The 26,798-nt window shown below is 46.5% G+C and overlaps 1 protein-coding gene and 1 long non-coding RNA gene across 3 annotated transcripts in view; one reads left to right on the top strand and one right to left on the bottom strand.

Annotated features, from left to right (window-relative positions):
- Positions 1 to 1,660: 1,660 nt before the first annotated feature.
- On the bottom strand, positions 1,661 to 22,496 carry EEF1AKMT2 (EEF1A lysine methyltransferase 2). 2 transcript variants are annotated; one of them, XM_073595655.1, is made up of 6 exons: positions 22,332 to 22,496; positions 16,544 to 16,609; positions 14,479 to 14,593; positions 9,365 to 9,475; positions 3,643 to 3,859; positions 1,661 to 1,915 (listed from the first exon to the last, which is right to left on the bottom strand). In XM_073595655.1, the coding sequence occupies exons 1-6, from the start codon at positions 22,376 to 22,378 to the stop codon at positions 1,812 to 1,814; spliced, it is 660 nt and encodes a 219-aa protein (XP_073451756.1). In that variant the 5' UTR covers positions 22,379 to 22,496; the 3' UTR covers positions 1,661 to 1,811. The 2 variants fall into 2 exon arrangements, with proteins under 2 accessions (XP_073451756.1, XP_073451757.1); XM_073595656.1 differs by having other exon boundaries at positions 16,504 to 16,609; positions 22,332 to 22,349.
- The window catches only part of LOC141105670 (uncharacterized), a 40,901-nt gene continuing 23,586 nt past the window's right edge, over positions 9,484 to 26,798 (top strand). The window contains exon 1 of the long non-coding RNA XR_012235626.1: positions 9,484 to 9,612. This is a non-coding gene — a long non-coding RNA (uncharacterized lncRNA). The remainder of the gene's footprint in view (positions 9,613 to 26,798) is intronic.

Raw genomic sequence — 26,798 nt, 5'->3', positions numbered from 1 at the left:
CGACCCAGAATAAGTTTTAAGATAACAAATCCTGACATTTATGTACAGCAAAATTGTTCCTGGTCTGTGACTTCGATATACTAAGTCAGACACAGCCAGAAAAACTGAGTTTTCTGTCCAGCAATAGCAGCCCTGTATTTCTCTCATGACAGTGACTTTAAGTGATGTCAGAAACTCCGGTCTGATCTGTTACTTTCTGGTGATGGATGGTAAACTCTTCATGCAGTCACCATAGTCGTGTCTTTTAAATATAAAACCCAATTTATACCATCTAATATTAGAGTTGTCCCGATACGAGTATCGGTGCCAATACCAAGCATTTGCAAGAGTACTTCTACTCGGTGAAATGCTCCCGATGCTTAGTCGGATACCTGGACACTCAGGGATGATCGGTGCGGCGGCGGGGGAAGTTATAATCACCGATCTCCCTGTGTGGCTTTCATTAAAGCAGCTGACAGCTGCTTCTCCTCCTTTCCCCTCCGCGGCTTTCAGCTGCTTTAATGAAAGCCACACAGGGAGATCGGTGATTATAACTTCCCCCGCCGCCGCACCGATCATCCCTGAGTGTCCAGGTATCCCCCCCCCCTGTCCTCCTCTGTTCCCCCTCTATGTGCTCCCCTGGTCCCGTCCCCCCCATCCTCGTCCGTTCCCCCACTGTGTCCTCCTCCGCCCCCCCCCCCCCAAGAGATCTTTCAGGATGGAGAACGGAGGAAGGAGCCAGTAAATCTGTCATTTACCAGCTCCTTCCTTTTCTGAATGCACAGAGTCAGTGATTACTGACTCACTCCATTCATAACTGAGCATAGTAAACTAGTATGAGCATAGTAAAGAGACCTTGGATTGTGGGCTCCTTGAGGGTAGGGACCGATATGAGTGTGCAATGTATGTGTGGAGCACTGGGTAAATTGACGGTGCTATATGGGTACCTTAAATAAATAATAATATAATAGATGAGCATCTTAACGAGACACAATGTACAAGGATAGGGAGAATTGTAGACACGCACTCAGGTTGAACTAGATGGACTGGTGTCTTTATTCAACCTTACCAACTATGTAACTATGTGTTTACAATGCATCAGCTTATGAATGGAGAGGAGCCGCTGTCCCTGTCCATACATGTTCAGTGAAGCTGAGACTGGTGAGAAAGGGACTGTGGAATCTCTATCCTCAATCCCTTTCCATGTCTCAAAGGGGAGATATCAGGGGTCTGTTTAGACCCGTGACACCTCACCAAAGCCACCCTCCCCCCCCAACAGGGTTGAATAAAAAATAAATAAAAAAAGAAACATTGTAATAAATAAATATTTTAAAGTAAAATTGTAAAAATAATAAAAAATAAAATAAAAAAAAAAAAAACACTGACACCGACTGTCCACTCACCCCCCCAAAAAAAGAAAGCATTGTAAAAAATAAATATATTTAAATAATAAAAAAATAATAGAAAAAATTAATTGTAAAAAAAAAAAAAAAAAAAAAAAACTACTGACACAGTCCAGGCCTCATCATCATCAGTGCTTCATATAAGTGCCACTGTCACATGACAAAAAAAAGTAAAGGGTAATCGGTACTTGTACTCGGTCTTAAAAAAGTGGTATTGGGACAACCCTATCTGATATCTTATAATCAGAATTGAAATACAGAATAAGACATAAAACCAGTTGTATGACAAGTTTCTTTACTGAAAATCTACAATCATTGGAGATATCTGTGTAAGAGATCCTTGTTCACATTCTGCGGAGCAAATAACTGCAGGTTCAGTCTGCCACTCAGTGGCTGATCATTGTCTCATAAAGAGATATCTTGTTCCATTTAAGAGTTGTCCCTCCTCTGGAATACCAGAGCCGTGACGCTGTGACCTGTCTGTCCTCCAAAACTGAAGGTAGGTGTGGGAAGTTCATCTTTCATTTCAAACGCTGCAAGAGAAAAAAAAAATAAAAAGAATAAAAACATGAGCTTTAAAATGTATAATTAAAGCCTGCTTCTATTTTTTTCCCCTGGTGTATCTACGTAATTTAATTGTTTTACCTTTGTAGGTACATAGAAAGTGCCCCTGAAGTATTTTCCTTAGTGCTTCAGAAATATACATACCACACAAAGAAGTCCCCCATATTGTTTTATATCTAGATTGCAGAATATATTTGAGAGGAGACATGGACTTTAGAGGCACACCCATAGCATTGAAGTAAAAAATATACATTTTTATGATTAAAAATAACATTGTTGGCATGACATGTTAAAAACAAAACATGGTGTTTGGTCTAAAAAATGCTCACACCACCTAACACAACCAACTATTTCAATTTTTTTACGTCAATGCTATGGGTGTGCCTCTAAAGTCCATGTCTCCTTCTCTCGAATAAATTCTGCAATCTAGTTAGGACGCTGGCACACTTATACTTGTTTGTATCCACAACGCCATCTTGTGATGCACTAACTTCAATTTGTTTTATACCTAACCGGACACCTGCTATAAAGGACTGTGAGAACATCTAATCCACAGACTTCTAGGGACTGAAATATTACAAGAAAGGGAGATTGTGAAAGTCCCCAAAATGCTAAATGACCAGCTTCTAGGTGATCACAACCTGAGGGTAAGTGGACTGTATGGGCTGAGAATACAGAGTAGAGCAAGGGGTGGCATGGCTTGTAAAAAGATTGTGCACACAATTGTGCAAGGATTTATAACCTGATTATAGTCTTGCCAGGGCTGGGCTCAGCCCTTCCTTCTCTGAGCTGGCCGCTCAGCTGTCGGCTAATTGCCAGCTCCCATCTCTCCACAGTTACTCAGCTGTTGATGATATCCTGCTCGTCAGTCCTGCCTACTTAAGCCGTACAGTCCAGAGGATCTCTGCCTTTGTCTTGGTCAACATCACAGAAACGATCTCCTGTGATCCTGTTCAAGACTTGCTTTGCTGACATCCCTTCTGGCTCCAGATCCTGTTTGCTGTTCCACTACACTGATCCCTGACTTCTGGCTTGGCTGACTATCTGTTCCGGTTACTGAACTTTGGCTATGTTTTGACTACGTTTGTTCTTTTTACTTTTATTATTAAACAAGTGTGATCTAACTGTACTTCTGTCTCGGGCTGATTTCATGGTTTCTGATAAGTCTAAAATACACAAGGATCTGACATGCTGATACATTGATGGGTTGAAACATATCAGAATCTCTTGACACGACCTGACTTTACAGAAATGGTGTTAGAAACCGCAAATCCAGTGGATTAAGTTCCGTTAGTGAAATTGCCTTCTTATTGACAGTTCAGTAAAGTAGGAGCAGACTTGTTCAGGCCAATAGGAAGTCAACACCTACACAGAAAACTGAACTCTAAAGAATATGGGTTATGGAAGCAGAAGGCCATGCTGGGTTACACCCTGCCAGCTAAACAGGAATATAAGGCTTAAAGTGAACTTTTGTTTTATCCATGTTAGGCGAGGTAGCAATTTTATTTGACTGCCATTAAATTGAATTGAACCATGTATAAATGTCAGTTACAATTACGTTTATTGTAACACACAGCAGCCATTCTGTTCTGTACACATACAGCATGTGCACTTTGTGTACTCCACCCATGAAAACCAGTTGCATGTGTTCTACATATACTGTACATGTTCTTCTAGTTCTCTTGTGATTATTTACCTTTGTCAAACTGTTTGAGCAGTTCCTCTTTGGTCCAGTTGCAGGATGTGATGAGAAAAAGGCCTTTGGGTTTTAAAATTGTACAGAGCACATTTACATACTGACTACGTTTTTCTTGCGCATTGCTGGGATCCAGACTCACTGCATCAAAGGTGCCTTTATCCAGACAGATGTCAAACTGTTCTGAAGGACTGAAGGAGCCCAGAAAATCTGTAACCTAAAACAACACAGAACAGCACATTGATAGAAAATGAAACTGTATTATTGTTAGCACAGTGCTCAGAAATGTCAGTTTTAACTTTGGCTTATTATGATTGGTTCCTAAATGTAAGCTCAGCTTTTCAGAAAAAATGAAAAGGTGAACCAACACCCTACCCACTCCCCACCCCCCCCCCCGGTCCCCGCTGTACTTACCTCCATGGGTAATGAGCTGTCAGTGACCATGCAGCCAATGTAGCAGCCCAAGGATCTGCAATTCCTGCTCTTCTCCCCCATTCTTTCTGTAGCCCCTCTGGTATGGATCAGAGCGATACAGACTGGTCAGCACCAGCACAGAGAATCACTCTGATCTGTCCTGGAAGCCCCGCAGAAAGAAAGGGGATAAGAGCAGGGATTTCAGATCCCTGTACCACTACACCAGCTGCATACCTCCCAACATTTTGAGATGAGAATGAGGGACACCTATCAGCAAAAGTATGCAGGCATAGGACACACCCCTTGCCACGCCCCCTTAAAAGGAGAATTGTACAAAAAACAAGATTGGTCAAACCCACAAGTGCTTTTTTTTTACCACTACTATCCCTTTATATTGGCTTATGGAATTTACAAATGCAGCAATTGAGAAATCAGATGAAAGGTTTAGCGCTGGAAAACACTTTTTGATAGATAAAAAGTGCATTTTATATACATCTATATAGATCAGACCAAAATGAGGGACAAATGAGGAGGAATGAGGGACAGAGGGACATTGCTCCAAATCAGGGACAGTCCCTCGAAATCAGGGACAGTTGGGAGCTATGCAGCTGTGTGGGCACTGACAGCTCATCACCCATGGGGGCAAGTACAATGGGGACTGGGGGCGAGGGGTAGGTAAGGAAAGGAAAGTTACTGAAAAGGTAGGTTATACAATTGTCTGCTTTCCAGGTGCATCATGGCAACATATGATGGGACTTCATTATCACACAAGGAAAGGAGCTCTGTCACCAATGGGCTGTCTAAAGCTGGCCATACATTATACAATTTTCTTATTTAAGTTCCTTAACGCACGGTTCACACCTATGCGAATTGGATGCGACTTACACCGCATCCAATTCGCAGAACATTTTAAAATCTATTAGTTTGAATGAATCTGGTTCACATATGTGCGTTGCATTTGCACTCCGCAATGTCCAAAAAAAATTTGTGTTTTCTAGGCATTGCGGTGCGAATTGCAGGCACATAATCTTCTATGGGAAAGCATCTGATTCGCAAATGCGTTCTGTTCTGAACACGAATCCTCTCCCCTTCCTCATTACACCTCCCCCCTTTCCCAGGTCAGCGGATCCGCAGCTACAATGGAGAGGAACCGCTGAACAGCTCCTTTTTCTCTTCGCAGAGAAACCAGAGCTGGGTCTTAAGCCGGGTTCACATATGTGCGAAATCCACATCCAATTTGCATGACATGCGTGTGTGACCAGTTCTCAATGGAGCCGGTTCATACAGGTCCGGAGCGGCCGCGGTCCACGTTCCAAAAAGGTCCTGTGCGTCTTTGGGTCCGGTGCAAATTCAGGCAAAAATTTGGACCCGATTCACACCTGAACAGGTGAACAGGAACGCACCGGACCCCATGCTGGGAACCGCGGCCACACATATGTGAACCCGACCTCAGATTTACCTTCAGCTATGTATTGTAGCGCAAGGGTCTTCCTGATCGCATATAAATAAACTGCAAGTATACAATGCTGAAAGAATTTAGGTTTAACCTCTTATTATATGGTTTTGGTACATCTAAAGTTGTATATTGTATGGCCAGCCTTATGAGTTTGGCACTCTCTCAATGTCACAGCAGCAGAAGGGGAAAGAGACAAATCCTGTATATCAGAACGTAATTCAAATGCTTTTCCACATTTTGCTAACTTTACAAAGCCAAACAGGCAATGTAGGAAGTAGTGCATTTTTTTAATGACTTTTCATCCATAAAAATTATGATGCACTTATATTCTAAAATTAGGAACTCATCAACAACCGATATATTATTCATAATGCAGTCATGGCCTGGAGTATAACCACAACTTTGGTGACTGGCACACCTAATGAGGATCTTCTTTACCGCTCATTCTCTCAAGGTATGGATCTGATGAGAACTCAGAAAAAGCCTCTCAGTACAGCAGCATCAAAGAATCTCATTAAGCCTAGGTTCACACTGATGTGATGAGGGATCCAGCACGATTCCAGCATCGCATCTCTCCCGCAGGCAGTTCACACGGCCTTCTGCGAACCGCTGCGGGGGTCATTACAATGTTAATGACACCCCCAGATCGGGTCACAGATCGCATTGCAAACTGTGAACTCGCACAGGAATCGGATCGCATAGGCGAGAACACCCAATGAGATCCGATTCTAGTGCGGGGAAAAACAAGTCCCTACACTTTTTTCTGTGTGAATCTAAGGTGCGGGTGCGAATCACATGCGATGTCTGTGATCACAGTAGTGTGAACCTGGGCTGAGGCATGATTCACACCTAATGCAAACTGCATATTCCAGGTGTATTTTGCGGTTTTCAATACATGTTTTTGATCCATTGAAGTCTATGGAACCAAAAACCAGAAAAAAGTCCCTAGCCCTTTCTATAAAATGCACAGATGTGAACTACATCCATAGGAAACCATGTTATATGGACTGTAGTGCGTTTCTGCAAAACTGAAAATGCACTAAAAAAATGTATAGGTGTGAACCAGGCCTAAATAGGCCATCTTATCGGCCATACCATTTTTCTCTGTTCACTCCTAATTGGTGGACTGCCCTCTCTAATGGAAACCAGAGAGGTGTAGGGAAAGCGAGTTGTTGTACAGAGTCTTATAACAGGTAGTACACCAACATTCCCTCTACAAATATAGACTTTAACAGTTTCCATCCACTGTATAGTGAAATGACGGGTGGTCAGGAGCACTCTTGTTCTGGGAGGACATCATGTGACATCCTCCCATTCTTGCCGCACATGCCTGCCCGCGGCGATTGGTGGTGCGTTGTGTCCCTTGGACACGGCGCATTACTGATCACGGTAAAGAGCCTATGATGTAGGCTATTTACCATGTGATCAGCTGTGTCCAATTACAGCTGATCACAGAGTAAACAGGAAATGTTGGTTATCGGCATTCCTCTTCTCATGTTGACAGCCCGTGAGGAGAGGAGAGCCGGTAAGCGGCATTCCTCAGCGGGGACATCTGTACTGACAATCAGTGCCCTGATAATCAGTGCCGCCTAGCAGTGCCCATCAGTGATGCTTGTCAGTGCCCATCAGTGCGACTTCATCAGTGCCGCCTAGCAGTGCCCATCAGTGATGCTTGTCAGTGCCCATCAGTGCCTCTTTGTCAGTGCCCATCAGTGCTACCAATCAGTGCCCATCAGTTACCCCTACAGGTATCAGTGCCGTCTATTCGTGCCCCAATTAGTGCTGCATATTAGTGCCTCCTCATCAGTGCCTATCAGTGCCACTTCTTCAGTGCCCATCAGTGTAGCCTCATTAGCACACATCAGTGAAGGAGAAAAATTCCCTATTTCCTAATTTTATAACAGAAACTAAGGAAAACGTATTTTTTTCAAAATTTTCAGGTTTTTTTTCGTTTGTTTAGCAAAAAATAAAAAAACTTAGTGGTGAATAAATACCACCAAAAGAAAGCTCTACATGTCTAAAGGAAAAAAAAAAAAAAAGATACAAATTTTGTTTGGGTACAGTGTTTTAGGACCGCACAATCGTCATTCAAAATGTGACAGCGCTGAAAGTTGAAAATTGGCCTGGACAGGAAGGAGGTGAAAGTGCCCGGTAGACAAGTGGTTAAAGCGTTCCAGGCTTTTTTTTTTTTTTTTAATTAAAAGTCAGCAGCTACAAAAAGTTTAGCTGCTGACTTTTAATAAACAGACACTTACCTGTTCCACGGTCCAGCGATGCGGCCGCAGGGAGCCCCGCTCCTCTCCCTCTCCTCGGCGCATCCATTGGAACTGTGGGCACCCGGTCGTGACAGCTTGTGGCTTCATGGCCGGGCACACACTGCGCATGCGCAAGTCGCGCTGCGCTCTCCCAGTGGACAGGCAATCTTCTGGGACCTGTCACGTGTCCCAGAAGATTGCCGAGAGGGAGGGACCGCCTAGGGTAGAGGAGGAGTCGCCTAGGCGGCCCGTGGGCGGAAAGAGGAAGCGGGACAGGAAGTCCCTCTCTAAAGTAGTCACCCACTCCCCCCCAAAAAAATGACATGCCAAATGTGGCATGTAAGAGGCTCCTGCAAAGCACCCAGAAAGAGCCGCTGCTGTGTCTCCAATGTGAAAGCCCCAAGGGCGTTCACACTGGAGCGGTGCGCTGGCAGGACGCTAAAAAATAGTCCTGCTAGCAGTATACACCGCTCCTTCACAACTCCTACCCATTGAAATCAATGGGCCAGCGCGGCAATTTGCAGTGGTTTTAACCCTTTCTCGGCCATTACCGGGGGGTTAAAAACGCCCCGCTAGCGGCCGAATATCCCCACAAATACGACGGTAAAGCGCCGCTAAAAATAGCCGCGCTTTACCACCGACGCCGCCCCCGCCCCAGTGTGAAAGGGGCCTAAGTGTAGCAATATGGTTACATTTAATGAAGGTACAACATTTAGCAAGTCACATGGTTGATGATTAAAAGAGGCACATCTAAGTATGCAGGCATCTGGGGTAAAGATGTCCACATAGACCGTCCTCCGCACCACCATCTACGTCGTCTCTTCCACGTTGCGCTCCATGAGCACTTCAAGCCTCACTTTCAGATCGCTCTACTGCAGGGTAGTCTTCCCGGTCACGATTGCAGACTGACAGCGGTGAGATCCGGCGGTGCGGAGGATGGTCTATGTGGACAGCTTTACCCCGGGTGCCTCCATAGTTAGATGTGCCTCTTTTAATCATCAACCATGTGAGTTGCTAAATGTTGTACCTTCATTAAATGTAATCATATTACTACACTTAGAGGCGCCTCTCTTCTCTTTTATACTCTGGAGCTCCTGCTGGATTTTGCTTCTAATCCCCTTGTGGAGGCTTCCATTTGTGGATGGACATTTTATGGTTACACAACCTATCACATTGCTATAATCTTTATAAGGGCTATAAACTGAAGGACTTATGAATAAATGGTTGTGGAACGAATCATCTGAGTTTCCATTATTTCTTATGGGGAAAGTCGCTTTGACATACAAGTGCTTTGGATTACAAGCATGTTTCCGGAATGAATTATGCTCGCAATCCAAGGTTTTACTGTATATCCCTCAGGGGATATTTTGTATTTAGCACTGCACTTATTCTGATTCTATAAAGGTACATTTTGGTATTACTTTTAATAAAACAAGGCTGGTGGGAGAAGTGTGCGGGAGGGGGGAGAGACTATATGAAAACATTTCATGTCTGCTTGACGGCAACTGGTAAAATGAATGTTCAGCAGCTGCAAAACAAGAATGGAAATGATTGGCAAATATATTCAAAATATGCAACAAAATTGTATATCTCTCACCTGGAGTTTCACACTCTGGGAAACCTCTTCTTTTTCACATATACTTCTAGCAAGCGCTATTGCATCAGCACAGTAGTCCACACCCATAAGATTGCTGTATCCAGCCTTTGCCTGTCATTAAAACACAAGAGTGAGGAACATCGATTTACTCCATAGTGCAAAGCCCTGACACTACAAGTGATTACCACTCTTGGCAAGGAATGCTGAATTCTCAGTTCCCAGCAGGAACCATAAATGTAGGAAGTCTGGTAGGTTGATTTACTAAAAGAAAATAAGCTGTTCATTGTGCAAGGGAACTTTCTCTTTAGTTTACAGCATTGTCTTCTTAAACCAGAAGGCTTTAGCTCCTTTTGCACCGCATTGCCAAAACCTTAATGGTTGTTCTGTTCCGATTAGCTTATTGAATGAGGTAAACACTGTACCTCATCACAGTAAACTGTTTACATAGAAATGCATATATGCGGCTGCTCAACATTAAGGCTCAATTCACATCTATGCATGTTGTTTTTGAGCGTTTCTGCAGTGCTTTTTTGTTGTGCCTTCTGCGTTTTTGTAACCGCGTTTTTTCTGCGATAAGCGTTTTGTGTGTTTTTTTTTTTTTTTTTTTACTTTTTACTTTCACTGTATATAGCTGGTTGCTAAGGAGCGGGTCGGGAAGCCGGCCGCCACGTCCTTAACCACTTAAGCCCCGGACCATTTGGCTGGCCAAAGACCAGAGCACTTTTTCCGATTCGGAACTGCGTCTCTTTAACTGACAATTGCGCGGTCGTGCGACGTGGCTCCCGAACAAAATTGACGTCCTTTTTTTTTTTTTCCACAAATAGAGCTTTCTTTTGGTGGTATTTGATCACCTCTGCAGTTTTTATTTTTTGTGCTATAAACAAAAAAAAATAGCGACAATTTTGAAAAAAAACGAATTTTTTTAAATTTTTTGCTATAATAAATATACCCAAAAAATATATAAAAAAACTTTTTTTTTCCTCAGTTTAGGCCGATACGTATTCTTCTACATATTTTTGGTAAAAAAAAAAAAAATTGCAATAAGCGTTTATTGATTGGTTTGCGCAAAAGTTAAAAAGTATAGCGTTTACAAAATAGGGGATAGTTTTATGGCATTTTTATTATTTTTTTTTTTCATTAGTAATGGCGGCGATCAGTAATTTTTATCATGACTGCGACATTATGGCGGACAGATCGGACACGCTTGCTGTGATTTTGGGACCATTCACATTTATACAGCGATCAGTGCAATTAAAAATGCATTGATTACTTTGTAAATGTGACTGGCAGTCAAGGGGTTAACCACTAGTAGGTGCTGTAGGGGTTAAGTGTGTCGTAGGGAGTGATTCTAACTGTGGGGGGAGGAGCTGTGTGTGACACATCACTGATCACCGCTCCCGATTACAGGGAGCTGTGATCAGTGACACTGTCACTAGGCAGAATGGGGAGATGTTTGTGTACATCAGCATTTCCCCGTTCTTCCTCTCAGTGAGACGATCGCAGGTATCCCCGCGGACATCGAGTCTGCGGAACCCGCGTTCCTACTCACGGAGCTCCCAGCGAGCACGCGCCCGCAACCCGCCTCAGGCAGGTATGTAATTCTGCCTGTATGTGCCCTTCTGCCGCAGTATATCTGTGTGAGCTGGTCAGGAATCGTTCAAAGTGATTGTAAAGGGTTTTTTTTTTTAAAATAACAAACATGTTATACTTACCTCCTCTGTGCAAGGGTTTTGCACAGAGTGGGCCCGATCCTCCTCTTCTGGGCTTACCCATTCATCAAAAAAGCAGTGAAATGTAAAAAAAAGAAATGGAAAAAAAACAAGAGCCGGTTTTTGACAAGTCCTTAATTAAAAAAATAGTTCCTAGCTGTCTTCTCCTGTGCTGTCTTCTTCCTCGCCACAAGGGACGGGCTCTCCGAGCGACGTCATCAGATGGCTATATAAGAGATGTCAGACAGCGGGGGACATCACAACAGAGGAAGACAGCCTCAGGACAAGAGCGGCCTTTAGTGGGTAACCGGTGGCGAGGGAGAAGACGGCTCGGAGCTATTTTTTAAATAGAGGACTTGTAAAAAAACTAGCTCTTGTTTTTTTTTTTTGTACATTTCACTGCTTTTTTGGTTAATGGGTAGGGGTATGTACCTGATACCCATTCACATGGGGGGGGGGGGGGGGCGGAATCTGGGGGTCCCCTTGTTAAAAAGGGACTTCCAGATTCCAATAAGCCCCCCGCCCGCAGACCCTGACAACTACCGGCCAGGGTTGTTGGGAAGAGGCCCGCACCCCCCCCCCCCCCATGTTGAGGGAATGCAGCCTGGTTTGGATTAGGAGGGGGCGCTCGTCCCCTCCCTTTCCTGACCTACTGGCTGCATGCTCCAATAAGGGTCTGGTATGCATCGATGTGAACGTGTTCCATAGGAACCCATGTTAAAAAAATTCCCTGCATTTCTGCAAAATGCAAAAAGCATAAAAAAACGCATTTGTGTGAATTGAGCCTAAAGCCCACCCATTGAGAGGCCGCATATATGTGTGCGGCCGCTGGAAAAAGGTTATGCCGCATACACACGAGCGGACTTTACGGCAGACTTTGTCCGGCGGACTTTTCGATGGACTTTCCGCATGAACGGACTTGCCTACACACGATCAACCAAAGTTCGATGGATTCGTACGTGATGACATACGACCGGACTAAAACAAGGAAGTTCATAGCCAGTAGCCAATAGCTGTCCTAGCGTCGGTATTTGTCCGTCGGACTAGCATACAGACGAGCGGACTTTTCTACCGGACTCGAGTCTGTTGGAAAGATTTGAAACATGTTTCATTTCTAGGTCCGTCGAACTTTTGGGGAAAAAAAGTCCGCTGGAGCCCACACACGATTGAATTGTCCGACGGCCTCCAGTACGCCGGACCAAGTATGCCATTGACCAAGTAGTCCAGTCGTGTGTACGCGACATTAAAGACACACTGGGTGGATCTTCTAGCAAATAGACTGTGCACTTTTCAAGTGCGGGTTGCACTCATTTTCCCCAAAGTTTAGTAAATGTGGTAAAGCTCCACTTTGTAAAGAATACCCAATCATGTGCAAGGAAAAAAAAAAACAGGATGATGGAATTCAGCAGATCTTTACCGAATTTACTAAGCTCTGGGGAAAATGAGTGAACTGCACTTGTAAAGTGCACAACCTCACAACCTATTTGTCTTTACTAAATCCACCCCCTGTCACCCTTGCCATGCAGGGCCAAAGTTAGTGTCTCTGCAAAGGCTTAACTCGTTCGGCTGTACTTCTTCTGTGGATTACAGTAGTGCAGTTCGTTCTGCACTCCTGTGACACTTTCTTAGCAGACAGCGGGCTGAAGCTGATGTCACAGGCTAGGGAAAGATCACGACCATATAGTCAGGGTTCGCCCACATGCCTGGAACAGCACCTCTGGCAGCCTCTCAGCGAGCTGCTGAGTGCCTGAGACAGCTGCTTCCACCCCCTCCAAAGCCCAGCGCTCCAGTGAGCACTAAAGGGGCAAAGCAGACAGCGGTGAATGACAGTCACCAGATCTCTGCTCAGGGAGCTCTGAAAACCAATCAGTGGCGTTTGATTGCTCAGTTCCCCTGCCTCGGACCTAGGTAAGTATGATTCTAAAATTTAAAAAATTCTCATACTTCTCTTTTTAAAGCGTTCCAGCCGCAAAAAAGTTTTTTTTTAAGTCAGCAGCTACAAGTACTGTAGCTGCTGACTTTAAATAAGGACACTGACCTGTCCAGGGAACCCGCGATGTCGGCCCCACGAGGCCAATTCGTCCACTGGCTCGGGTGCAGGCGCTGCCATTCCAACTAAGGGAAACCAGCAGTGGAGCCTTCAGGCTTCACAGCCGGTTTCCTACTGAGCATGCGCGAGTCGTGTAGGGCTTTGTAAATGGCCAGCTCATCTTCTGGGACACACACAGGTCCCAGAAGGCAGCGGGGGTAAAGGAGGAGGGCTCGCCGCAGAAGAGGACATAATGTCCCACGCCGTGGCTAAGCTATATATATATATATATATATATATATATATATATATAGATATATGTCTAAAGATATATATAGATATATATCTATACACTATAGATCTCTATATATAGAGATACTATATCTTTCTACAAATTTTATATTATTACGCATTCGCCCCTGAAAAGTGGCTTCAGTGCTATGAAACGCGTCAGGCTTACAACGATGCATATGTTTTATACTCATAGGCCACTACCCTGTGTTCTCAGGATGTATTTTGGAGGAGTATTCTTTCAACTACTTTGTGTACGATTTGACAATTATATGCTGATGGTCTGTAATATGCTGTTCATATTTTTACTATACTCAATGTATTCACTGCTGCATGTCATGTTGCGCGTTTTAGACAATAAACACCTTGTTTTTTCCTTGTCTTACTTGTTGAGTCCCATCTTAATACCTCAATCAAAGTCCCGAAACCCCCTCTATATACTGCGGCTGAGCTAGGACGGAAGTACACTTAGTACTTCAAAAAAGGTATGAAAGAAAAAAAAATTATATATATATTTATATTGATATCCAAAATCGAGAGGTGGTCTTCATTTTAAGACCACCTTGTAAAAGTGGGTGGAACTCCGCTTTAAGGATGCCGGTGGTTGGGGTTCCTTAAATATCACATGCCGGGACCATTACTTATTTACTGCATGCATTTATTTATTTTTCTTCCTTTTGGGAATTGACTTTAACTCCTGTTTTTATACGTTTTTTACTGAACGTTTTTGCTTTATGCGGTAAATGCAGCATAAAGCAAATAGTGAATTACCATTTTCAGGATCGCATGCGATATTTTGGAAAACACCTAAATACCACATGCAATCTGCTTTTGTGAATGGAGCCCAGCTTCACTTCGGTGGCCATGGAGGGTATTTACTACAACTGGAGCACTCAGAATCTGGTGCATCTGTTGCATGGTAGCCAATCACGTTCAGCTTGTTCAATTAAGCTTTAAAAATTAAACCTGGAAGCTGATTGATTTGCAGACCTGCACCAGATGTTGCACTCTCGAGTTTTAGTAAATCTCCCCTAATGTCTCTTTAATAAAAAAAAAAAAATCACTGTCAGCAAGATTTGTCTTACCAGTTCCACCAATAACATGCCATTCCCAGTGCCAATATCCAGTATTGATGAGCTATGTGGTATTTTCTGGGCATTTATCCATCGAACCACTCGAGTCATGCTACCTTCACCAAACCTGTTTCAAAGGAGACACAAATGTTTCAAATACAACCCATGTGACTATTCCACATTGTAAGGCCCCTTTCACACGGGCGGAACGTTTAGGTGGACCTGAACGGACGCTCCATACAGGTCTATGGAGCGACGGATGTCAGCACGGTGACATGTCCACTGACATCCGACCCGCTCCGATCCACTAAAGTTTAACGGATGGAAACCCTATTTTTCCATCCATCTGGCGGATCGGATCAGATCAGATGAAAACGGACTCTATGGTCCGTCTTCATCCGATCCCCCATAGAGGAGAGCCGCGCTCTGACAGGTCGGTCCCTGCACAGTGTGCAGAGACCGACCTGTCATCTGCCTGCTCAGCGGGGATCGAGAGAGCGATCCCTGCTGAGCAAAGCGGAGCCCATACACGGACACGTCCATGTGAAAGGGGCATAAGGAGCAAAGGCCCCTTACACACAGAGGGGTTTTGATTTACTAAAACTGGAGAGTGCAAAATCTGGTGCAGCTGTGCACGGTAGCCAATCAGCTTCTAACTTCAGCTTGTTCAATTACGCTTTGACAATAAAACCTGGAAGCTGATTGGTTTCTCTGCACAGTTGCACTCTCCAGTCTAATGCTGGCCATACACTATACGAAAAATCAGCCGAAATTCGGTCATTTAGACAGTTCGTTCGTTTTTCGGCCAGTTAATGGGCACAAAATCGATAATCGTTGGGACGATTTTGAGCCGAAAAAAAAACGAAGAAGGACAAGTTTGGAAATTTTCTGCCGAACGAACGATAAATTGAAAGGCTAATGTGTTTCCCGTCCGAACTGACTGCACTAGGTATATGTAAAAAAAACGAACAAAAAATGCATTTATTTATGTCCACTGAACGATTTATCAGTCATTACATGATGGCACTATCCACTCACGGCCGAATGTTCGTTTTTCGAAAATGGGTTCGGCCGATTTTTCGTATAGTGTATGGCCAGCCTTAGTAAATCAACCCCAATGCTTCTAATCCCTGTGCATCCAATCCCAACATTTTCGTGTGCAGAATACCTGCGTTCCGGGCATTCGTCCTTCAATGCATAAGGCCCTAAGAGCCCTTTTACACCGGGCCGTCCGCAGCATCAGCGGTAAAACGCCGCTATTTTTAGCGGCGTTTTACCGTCGGATTAGCGGCGCATTTCGCCCGCTAGCGGGGCGCTTTTACCCCCCGCTAGCGGCCGAGAATAGGTTAAAACCGCCCGCAATGCGACGCAATAGCAGCGTTTTGCCGGCGGTATCCCAGCGCTGCCCCATTGATTTCAATGGGGAGCAGCGGTGGAGGAGCGGTAAACACACCGCTCCTTCACCGCTCCAAAGAAGCTGCTGGCAGGACTTTTTTTCCTGTCCTGCCAGCGCAGCGCTCCGGTGTGAAAGCCCTCGGGCTTTCACACTGCAGAAAATGCTGCAGCTGTTTGAGGGCGGATTGTAGGCGCTATTTTTAACGCTATAGCGCCTGCAAAACGCCCTCGGTGTGAAAGGGGTCTAAATGCAAGTACCACTCGAAACAGCATTCTGCGTGCCATAGACCTTAACAGGCTGCAGGCAACAGGGCTGGATGCTGCACCTGTGCTAGGATTGGACTGAGGGGGGGGGAGGGGTTACATGCTCCGTGTGCAAGAGACCTAAAGTTTGCTGATCCCACACAATCACGTAAAATGTAAATCTAGCCCAGACTTTTTATTTTTTTTATTTAAATAAACGGAGAAGGATTAGAACCTGTTAGGATTTTACTGCTATCCCATGCTACATTAGAGAGACAGTCCAGATAGCTGTAAAAACCTCCCAGGGGATCTAATCCTTCCATACTCTCCATGGGCGTGAACACTACATCACCAGTTACACCAAAAAAAAAAAAATCAATGTAATACAACTTTACTTACTGTAAATGACATTGCACAGGGCTAGTCTTCTGTCACTCACCAGATCTCTCCTTCATCACCATACTCCTGGAAACCTTTCAGTTCACGACTGTAGACATCATCCCAGCTATGGGGGGAAAGAAAGACAGAAAACGACCCATTAAGTTGACATAGGATAACTGTATAGAACATACACTATATTACCAAAAGTATTGGGACACCTGCCTTTACACGCACATGAATTTGAATGGGATCCCAGTCTTAGTCCGTAGGGTTCAATATTGAGTTGGCCCACCCTTTACAGTTATAACAGCTTCAACTCTTCTGGGAAGGCCATCCACAAGGTTTAGGAGTGTGTCTATGGGAATGTTTGACCATTCTTCCAGCATTTGTAAAGTCAGGCGCTGCTGTTGGATGAGAAGACCTGGCTCGCAGTCTCCCAAAAGTTTCCTTTCGGGTTGAGCTCAGGACACTGTGCAGGTCAGTCAAGTTCCTCCACCCTAAACTCCCTCATCTATGTCTTTATGGACCTTGCTTTGTGCACTGGTCCAAATCATTTGGTGGAGGGGGGATTATGGTGTGGGGGTTGATTTTCAGGGGTTGGGCTTGGCCCCTTAGTTCCAGTGAAGGGAACTCTTAAGGCGTCAGCATACCAAGACAATTTGGACAATTTCACGCTCCCAACTTTGTGGGAACAGTTTGGGGATGGCCCCTTTCTTTTCCAACATGACTGCACACCAGTGCACAAAGCAAGGTTCATAAAGACATAGATGAGTGAGTTTGGGGTGGAGCAACTTGACTGGCCTGCACAGAGTCCTGACCTCAACCCGATAGAACACCTTTGGGATGAATTAGAGAGGAGACTGCGAGCCAGGCCTTCTCGTCCAATATCAGTGACTGACCTCACAAATGCTCTTCTGGAAGAATGGTCAAACATTCCCATAGACACACTCCTAAACCTTGTGGACGGCCTTCTCAGAAGAGTTGAAGCTGTTATAGCTGCAAAGAGTGGGCCAACTCAATATTGAACCCTACGGACTTAGACACTATTAGATTTTCTGCAGATTTTTGTCTTCAGATTTACCAAGACCATGTAGTGCAAGGGCCTGCCTGATTGCATACAAATTGAATTTCTCTCTGCAGAAAATCTAATAGTGTGTATGTGGTCTAAGACTGGGATGCCATTAAGGCTATATTTCCACTATTGCGTCCCCAAAGTTGCACGATTTTGCCGCGATTTTTTACTACGATTTTTTACCGCGACTTGAAGAAATGCCTGTGTATTCTTGAGGTCTATGGACCTCAAGTCGCATCAAAGTGGGACCAAAGTAGTGCAGGGACTACTTTGAAGTCGCACAGATATGAACGGTATTCATTGGAAATCATGGGGGGGTACGACTTGTCATGCGACTTTTCAGTCCCAAATCACATAAAAAGTCGCACTAGTGGAAACATAGCCTAAAGGGGTTGTAAAGGCTTGTGTTTTTCACCTTAATGCATCATATGCGTTAAGGTGAAAACCCCCCCCCCGTTTTACTTACCTGAGCCCCTTCATCTTCTTCGGTGGGGACGCTCTGTGCTTCTCTCCACTGAGTCCCGGCTTTGATTGGATAGATTGACAGCAGCGGGAGACAATCAAATCCAATAACGCGGGCACCGGGGGGCAGGGCCGAGTAATACATTTGGCTTCTATGGACGCCAAATGCTGGACTCGGGAGTGCGCCCGCCCAGGGGGTTATCTAATGCGGGGAGGAGCCGCGAGAGCTGCCGGGGGACCCCAGAAGATGATGTTCGGGGCCACTCTGTGCAAAACGAGCTGCACAGTGGAGGTAAGTATGATTTTTTTTTGTTTTTAATTTAAATAACAAACATAAGAAAAAAAAGAAGCTTTAGTATCACTTTAAAGTTCATAGACGTGTAAAGGTAGGTGTCCCAATACTTTTGGTAATATAGTAGATCTTAACTGACAACTGAAGATTTAGTGCCCATTCAAACTTGTGTGTTGTGGCAGTGCATGGTAATGTGCCTGGACCATCCAGGACTGGTATAGTGGGTACTATTGGGTACCGGAGAAGGGGACCGGCAAACATCTGTTGGCTGATCGCTTCTAGCTAGCAAGAAGTCAGAAGCAATCTCTATTATGTCACTTCTAGCTTCATCTGTCACTTTCCTCGGCTCCTGTGAATGGAGTGTCATCTGTGCTCCATTAGGCCCAGTTCACCTCCGAGTTACGTTTTTTTGCACGTTTTTTTTTTTTTTTTTGCACGTTTTTTTTTTTTTGCGCGTTTTTTTTTTTTTTGCAGCACCATTCATTTGAATGGGCCTCCCCCTGGGGACAGGAAAGTAAAGAGAAACTGTTAGAGCAAAATGCTATCACTTAGAGCCCTTGCACACTGGGGCGGGGGGCGGCGGCAGCGGTAAAACGCCGCTATTAATAGCGGCGTTTTACCGTCGGTATGCGGCCGCTAGCGGGGCGGTTTTACCCCCCGCTAGCGGCCGAGAAAGGGTTAAATACCACCGCAAAGCGCCTCTGCAGAGGCGCTTTGCCGGCGGTATAGCCGCGCCATCCCATTGATTTCAATGGGCAGGAGCGGTAAAGGAGCGGTATACACACCGCTCCTTCACCGCTCCGAAGATGCTGCTGGCAGGACTTTTTTTACCGTCCTGCCAGCGCATCGCTCCAGTGTGCAAGCCCTCGGGGCTTTCACACTGGAATGAAAGCAGCGGCACTTTCGGGGCGGTTTGCAGGCGCTATTATTAGCGCAATAGCGCCTGCAAACCGCCCCAGTGTGCAAGGGCTCATACTGTAGGGGGGATTGTCAGTATACAAAATAAGGTTTTAACAATATAAAGTCTGAGATACTTATATTAGCGACACCCATGAGGTCCCACGCTGGCAACTGCTCTCCAGCTTCTTCGGGGCATGTTGATTCGCTGGCACAGAATGATGTAACTCACTTGCATGCACAGGAGTTCAGTAATTCTGGCACACAGACACACAGTACCAGAATGTATACTGAGCTGCGCATGCACAGCTCAGTGTACATTCTAAGAAAGACTGCGAGCAAGCAGGTAGCTTTACTTTTGCATGTCGGCCCCCACATACTTGCTGCACATAAGAACATAATCTCAGATGTGGGGGGGGGGGGCTATATGTGACTGCAGTGCAGGGAATGCGTCCGCTACATTTGTCTGGCTTTCGGCTTTGTCAGCTTCCTGGCAGGATAGCTGAGACCGGTGTGGCCTCGTGTCCGAACGCCCCGTGTTTATCCCCATGAGACTTTTTTTTATCTCATCCTTTCCAGCCTGGAGGAGAGATGTGGTGTCTTACTGACCCCACATCTCTCCATAAAGAGGACCTGTCACTCACCATTCCTATTACAAGGGGTGTTTGAAAATTTTAGGGGTGTTCTGAAAATTGTAATCACTTTTTTTCCCCGATTACAAGGAATGTAAAATTCCTTGTAATCGGGAAAAAAAAGTGATTAAAATTTTTTTTTAAAGAGAAAGTGTAAAAATAAAAAAAATTTAAATTTTAAGCACCCCCTTTACCGGCATGCTCGCGCACAGAAGCGAACGCATACGTAAGTCGCACCCACATATGTAAACGGCGTTCAAACCCCACATGTGAAGTATCGCCGCGATCATTAGAGCAAAAGCAACAATTCTAGCCCAAGGCCTCCTCTGTAACTCTAAATAGGTAACCTGTAAAAAAATTGAAAGTGTCGCCTATGGAGATTTTTAAGTACCAAAGTTTGGCGCCATTCCACGAGTGTGCGTAATTTTAAAGCGTGACATGTTAGGTATCTATTTACTCGGCGTAACATCATCTTTCACCCTATAGAAAATAATTGGGCTAACTTTACTGTTTTTTTTTTTTAATTCATGAAACGTGTTTGAAAAATCACTGTGCAAATACCGTGCGACATACAAAAGTTGCAACGACCGCCATTTTTTTCCCTAGGGTCTCTGCTAAAAAAAACATTTAAATGGTTTGGGGGGTTCTGAGTCATTTTCTAGAAAAAAAAATTATTTTTACATGTAGGAGCGAAGTGACAGAACTGGCCCGGATGGCAAGTGGTTAAAGCGTCACCTATGGACAATTATATGTACCAAAGTTTGTCACCGTTTTACAGGTGTAAGCAATTTTATGGCTTGACAAGTTGGGTATCTATTTACTTGGTGCAACCTCATCTTTTATAGTTTACAAAAATAAAACTGGGTAATTTTGTTGCGCTTATGAATTTACTGAAAAATGTGTGTTTGATAAACCATGGTGCTAAAAACATATGACATAAAAAAAAATTGGAACTGCCACCATTTAATTGTCCAGTATCTTTGCTTCTAGAAAATAAGGCTCTGACAGCAAAAGTGTTGGCTGTGTAGGTTTTCCCATTAGTTTTGTATTGTGTGGGGAGGGGTTAGATTGTAAGCTCCTTGAGGGCAGGGACGTCTTCTTCCTCTGCCGATCCTTCTCCCCCTCTCCGGTTCTTCTCTCTCTGCCGTCTTCTCGCTCTTTTCCCTCTGTTCTTCCGATGTTGACTCGACGCAATCTCCCGATGTAATGATGGGTCCGCTGTGTGCTATGACTTATATTGGCATGGGGCGGGGCCACCCGATGATGTAATTTGGAGGCCACGCCCCGTGAGACGTCATTGCCCCATCATGCTCATCAACATGGGGATAAGGTGCTTTGAGGTGGGGGGGGGCGCTCGCTCGTCCCCCCTCTTCCTGACCTGCCGGGCTGCGTGCTCGGACAAGGGTCTGGTATAGATCCTGAGGGGTACCCTCCCCACGACATTTTTTTTGACATGGGGGTTCCTCTTAAGATCCATACCAGACCAAAGGGTACGTTTGCCACCTTTTCTTCAAACCAAACCCGAACAGAACAGGGCATTTTTTTTTTTTGCAGTAAGCATTAAAGGATTAAAAAAGACCTGAGACACATTTGGGTGCCCCAAGGAGAGTAGTAATGTAGCGCACAGAGCGCGCCAGTGGGTGTGGCCAAATTGCTCTTGCTGACATCATCACCCCACCCTTCAGTGATGCCAAACCTACCCCCGAACAGCCGCCCGCAGTGGCAACACATTATATCGGTTACATGGGGAGCCACAGCCTGGTCTGAATAATGTGTCTGGGTTTCAGATGGACTGAAACTCGGACACATGATTCAAAACCCGAACTGTCCGGGTGAATCCCGGACAGGTGGCAACCCTACCGAAGGGTCTGGCATCGCCTTGGGGGGGGGGACCGCTCGCAAATTTTTTTTTACATTTTGGCGGGGTTCCCCTTCAAGATTTTCAGCACACAAGTCGCACCACAAGTCGGATCATCTTGATCCGACTTGAGGTGCGACTTCTATTCAAATCAATGGCCTCCCATAGGGAAACGCTGATTTTGAATATAGAGGCAGAGAAACGCAGCTGATAGCTAGCGCAGCTAGACGCGCATTGACGTCAATGCAAAACACAGATAAAATAGCGTTTTTAATGTCGCTTTTTCCCTGGCGTCGGTACTAGCTCGTTTTTTAAAACGTCCGTGTGTATGAGGCCTAAATCTGGGTGCAGGAAGTAAAGGGAAATTGCCCCAACAGGATATAAACGAAAACAATAATCTGGCAACTGAACCAAAATGGTTATTCACGTGCTTTAAGTGTTAATCTATTATTTTGTGAATTGGTTTAGTGACATCTAATAATGGCTTCACATGGCAACGGAACAAGTATGTGGGTGTACCAATATGGCGCCCGTGCTGTGTGCAACACAAGAAGAGCAGTGGCTTCACATGGCAGTAAAACGTGTCGGTGGGTGTACCAATATGGCGTCCGTGCTGTATTATAGTCTACTCACTGCTTCTTGGTCCCCAGTGCTGAAGGACAGAACTCCGTGTCACTCATGCCGCTCGAAATCGGCCAAATCTATGAGAGAAGAGAAGCCTGGGCTATGGAAGTAATAAATCTTCCCACTAGCAAGTCCCGGATATGACGTTAGGGAAGGGACGAGGGAATGGGCGGGGCGTACAGAGAGTAAACAAACAGTGAGCCTGGGGAAAGTGTGTGCTTATGTGTTAACAGAGTAGGCAAGGAGGTTCAGTGTCAGGCACAGGAATGCCATGGAGGATGCTGGATGACACAGGGCAGGGATGCCATGGGGGTGCTGAGTAACACAGGGTGCCTGACACTGAACCTTGTGTCACCCAGCACCCCCATGGCATCCCTGTGCCCGACACCGAACCCTGTGTCCGACACCGAACCCTGTGTCACCCAGCACCCCCATGGCATCCCTGTGCCTGACACTGAACCTTGTGTCACCCAGCACCCCCATGGCATCCCTGTGCCCGACACCGAACCCTGTGTCACCCAGCACCCCCATGGCATCCCTGTGCCCGACACCGAACCCTGTGTCACCCAGCACCCCCATGGCATCCCTGTGCCTGACACTGAACCTTGTGTCACCCAGCACCCCCATGGCATCCCTGTGCCCGACACCGAACCCTGTGTCACCCAGCACCCCCATGGCATCTCTGTGCCTGACACTGAACCTTGTGTCACCCAGCACCCCCATGGCATCCCTGTGCCCGACACCGAACCCTGTGTCACCCAGCACCCCCATGGCATCCCTGTGCCTGACACTGAACCTTGTGTCACCCAGCACCCCCATGGCATCCCTGTGCCCGACACCGAACCCTGTGTCACCCAGCACCCCCATGGCATCTCTGTGCCTGGCACTGAACCTTGTGTCACCCAGCACCCCCATGGCATCCCTGTGCCCGACACCGAACCCTGTGTCACCCAGCACCCCCATGGCATCCCTGTGCCTGACACTGAACCTTGTGTCACCCAGCACCCCCATGGCATCCCTGTGCCCGACACCGAACCCTGTGTCACCCAGCACCCCCATGGCATCTCTGTGCCTGGCACTGAACCTTGTGTCACCCAGCACCCCCATGGCATCCCTGTGCCCGACACCGAACCCTGTTGCACCCAGCACCCCCATGGCATCCCTGTGCCCGACACCGAACCTTGTGTCACCCAGCACCCCCGTGGCATCTCTGTGCCTGACACTGAAGCTTGTGTCACCCAGCACCCCCATGGCATCTCTGTGCCTGACACTGAACCTTGTGTCACCCAGCACCCCCATGGCATCCCTGTGCCCGACACCGAACCCTGTGTCACCCAGCACCCCCATGGCATCTCTGTGCCTGACACAACCTTGTGTCACCCAGCACCCCCATGGCATCCCTGTGCCCGACACCGAACCCTGTGTCACCCAGCACCCCCATGGCATCTCTGTGCCTGACACTGAACCTTGTGTCACCCAGCACCCCCATGGCATCCCTGTGCCCGACACCGAACCCTGTTGCACCCAGCACCCCCATGGCATCTCTGTGCCTGACACTGAACCTTGTGTCACCCAGCAACCCCATGGCATCCCTGTGCCCGACACCGAACCTTGTGTCACCCAGCACCCCCATGGCATCTCTGTGCCTGACACTGAAGCTTGTGTCACCCAGCACCCCCATGACATCCCTGTGCCCGACACCGAACCCTGTGTCACCCAGCACCCCCATGGCATTCCTGTGCCTGACACTGAACCCTGCATCACCCAGCACCCCCATGGCATCTCTGTGCCTGACACTGAACCCTGTGTCACCCAGCACCCCCATGGCATCTCTGTGCCTGACACTGAACCCTGTGTCACCCAGCAACCCTATGGCATCTCTGTGCCCGACACCGAACCTTGCGCCACCCAGCACCCCCATGGCATCCCTGTGCCTGGCACTGAACCTTGTGTCACCCAGCAACCCCATGGCATCCCTGTGCCTGACACCGAATCCTGTGTCACCCAGCATCCCCATGGCATCCCTGTGCCTAACACCGAACCCTGTGTCACCCAGCAACCCCATGGCATCCCTGTGCCTGACACCGAACCCTGTGTCACCCAGCATCCCCATGGCATCCCTGTGCCTAACACCGAACCCTGTGTCACCCAGCATCCCCATGGCATCCCTGTGCCTGACACCGAACCCTGTGTCACCCAGCATCCCCATGGCATCCCTGTGCCTAACACCGAACCCTGTGTCACCCAGCATCCCCATGGCATCCCTGTGCCTGACACCGAACCCTGTGTCACCCAGCACCCCCATGGCATCCCTGTGCCTGACGATAACAACAACAAAGTGTGCCCCTTGACATAACATATGCCCTTCAGTGTGCCCCTTAACATAAAAAAAGGTATATAGGTAAAGTTGATCCAGGGAACATATGATTGCCTCTCGGGGGGATCAGGAAGGACATTTTTCCCCTGCTTTAGCAAATTGGGTCATGCTTTACAGTTTTTTTTTGCCTAAATCTGGATCAACTGTGGGTATAGGATTGTATATATGAGATTGTATGATTTTTTTTCTCTTTTATTGGTTAAACTAGATGGACTTGTGTCTTTTTTTTTTTTTACCTGACTAGCTATGTATAAAATGTGCCCATCAGTGTGCCCCTTAACACAAAGTGTACCCCTGTAAATACCACACCCCAAAAAGCTTGAGGGCTGGAGCCAGCAGAGGTAGCAAGCTGCAGGGTCGGGAGCTGCAAGATACCATACCTAGCGGCCGGCAGAGAGTGAGAGCTGGGCCCCATGAGATAGCGAGCAGAAGGGGGCAGGGTGCGCATGTGATGTCACGCCTTAAAGTGATTGTAACATTTTTTTTTTTAAATAACAAATATGTTATACTTACTCTGCCCTCTGATTCCTCCTGTATTGATTTGGTTTGTAAGTGTACTGTCTGCCCTCGTATTGTAAAGAGCTGCGTAAATTGTTGGCGCTATATAAATCCTGTATAATAATAATGTTTTATTAATACCTACCTCCTCTTTGCAGTTGGTTTTGCACAGAGCAGCCTGGATCCTCCTCTTCTCGGGTCCCTCTTTGGCTCTCCTGGCCTCTCCTTTCTGTCGAGTGCCCCCACAGCAAACAGCTTGCTATGGGGGCTCCCGAGCTGAGTCACAGCTGTGTATCCATTCAGACACGGAGCCCCAATCCGGCCCCAACCCCTCTCTCCCCTGATTGGCTAAATGACTTTGATTGATAACCGCGGGAGCCAATGGCGCCGCTGCTGTGTCTCCGGCAATCAGGAGGAGAGTTCCAGACGGTTAGCTAAGACACTTGCTGGAGAGAGATGAGGCTCAGGTAAATAATTGGGGGGTGCTGGGGAGGCTGCTACACACAGAAGGTTTTTTATCTTAAACCATAGAATGCATTAAGATAAAAAATCTTCTGCCTCTACAACTCCTTTAACTCGCGGCCCAGCAGTGAGAGCCAGGAGCCGCGAGAAAGTCGGTAGCAGGGAGTGAGAGCCAGGAGCCGCGAGAAAGTCGGCAGCAGGGAGTGAGAGCCAGGAGCCGCGAGAAAGTCGGCAGCAGGGAGTGAGAGCCAGGAGCCGCGAGAAAGTCGGCAGCAGGGGGAAGGCACACACGCAACGTCATTGGTTGCTGGGACGCCCGAAGTCTCAGCAACCAATGACTGTTGAGCGGCAGAGATGTGGCACTAAACTGGCAGCCTGATGGTCTGGACAGGAGTGTCGCTCGGTCCGTGTTCAGACCGCCACCTGCCATTTAATGACAGCTGTTGTAGAACCACTTGATTGATTGAACATTTGATATGATTTCTATTTCCTATAGTGAATAAAATGTGGGTTTTTGAGATTTGCAATGATTTTTATGCAGATTGTACACAGGGTCCCAACCTTCTTGGAATTGGGGTTGTATTTATAGTTAGGCTTCCACTTTAAAGTGGAAATAAACCCATCAATTTATTGGTTTAACAGCTTCCGGACCACCCCACGTACATTTACTGCGTCAGGGCGGGCCCTGTTGCGCAAAATCACGTACCTGTATATGATCTTGTGCACGTGATTTAGGGGGCGCACACGCACCGCTCCCGCTGTGATTGGACACCGCCGCGACCCGCCCATTGTTCACAGGAGAGACGGATCAGCCGGCTGAATCACAAGATCTCTCTTTCCCTTCCTGACAGATCTGCTGTTTGCCTTGTTTAAGTAGAACTCCGTCTAACGGGTTAGATGTTGAATTTTAAAAGCAGCGGCAAGCCTGCTTATCTCATAGGTTTGCTAATCTGACAGAAGTTCGCTGCTTTTAAAATTCAACATGTAAACATTCATACGGAGTACTAAGTACTGTATTTCACTATATAAACTCACTTTACTGTTAAAAAGAAGTGTAAAATGCAAAACTCCGATGGGTGTAACAAGATGTCCGCTTTCCCCTTCTCAGTGTATCCTTACTATGAAGGACTGCGGGGTGT

Source organism: Aquarana catesbeiana, linkage group LG08, assembly GCF_042186555.1.
Source record: "Aquarana catesbeiana isolate 2022-GZ linkage group LG08, ASM4218655v1, whole genome shotgun sequence".
Lineage (NCBI taxonomy): Eukaryota > Metazoa > Chordata > Amphibia > Anura > Ranidae > Aquarana > Aquarana catesbeiana.
The sequence above is the reverse complement of the archived record's forward strand: the minus strand, read 5'-3'. Positions and strand labels throughout refer to the sequence as shown.

Bases quoted from the DNA above. Each gene is read 5' to 3' on its own strand.
- EEF1AKMT2 (XM_073595655.1), bottom strand. From the start codon at position 22,378: ATGAGTGACACGGAGTTCTGTCCTTCAGCACTGGGGACCAAGAAGCA. The intron at 16,610-22,331 runs GTGAGTAGACTA...TTCCCCCCATAG, and splicing joins GCACTGGGGACCAAGAAGCA to CTGGGATGATGTCTACAGTC. The intron at 1,916-3,642 runs GTAAATAATCAC...TTTCTCTTGCAG, and splicing joins GCTCAAACAGTTTGACAAAG to CGTTTGAAATGAAAGATGAA.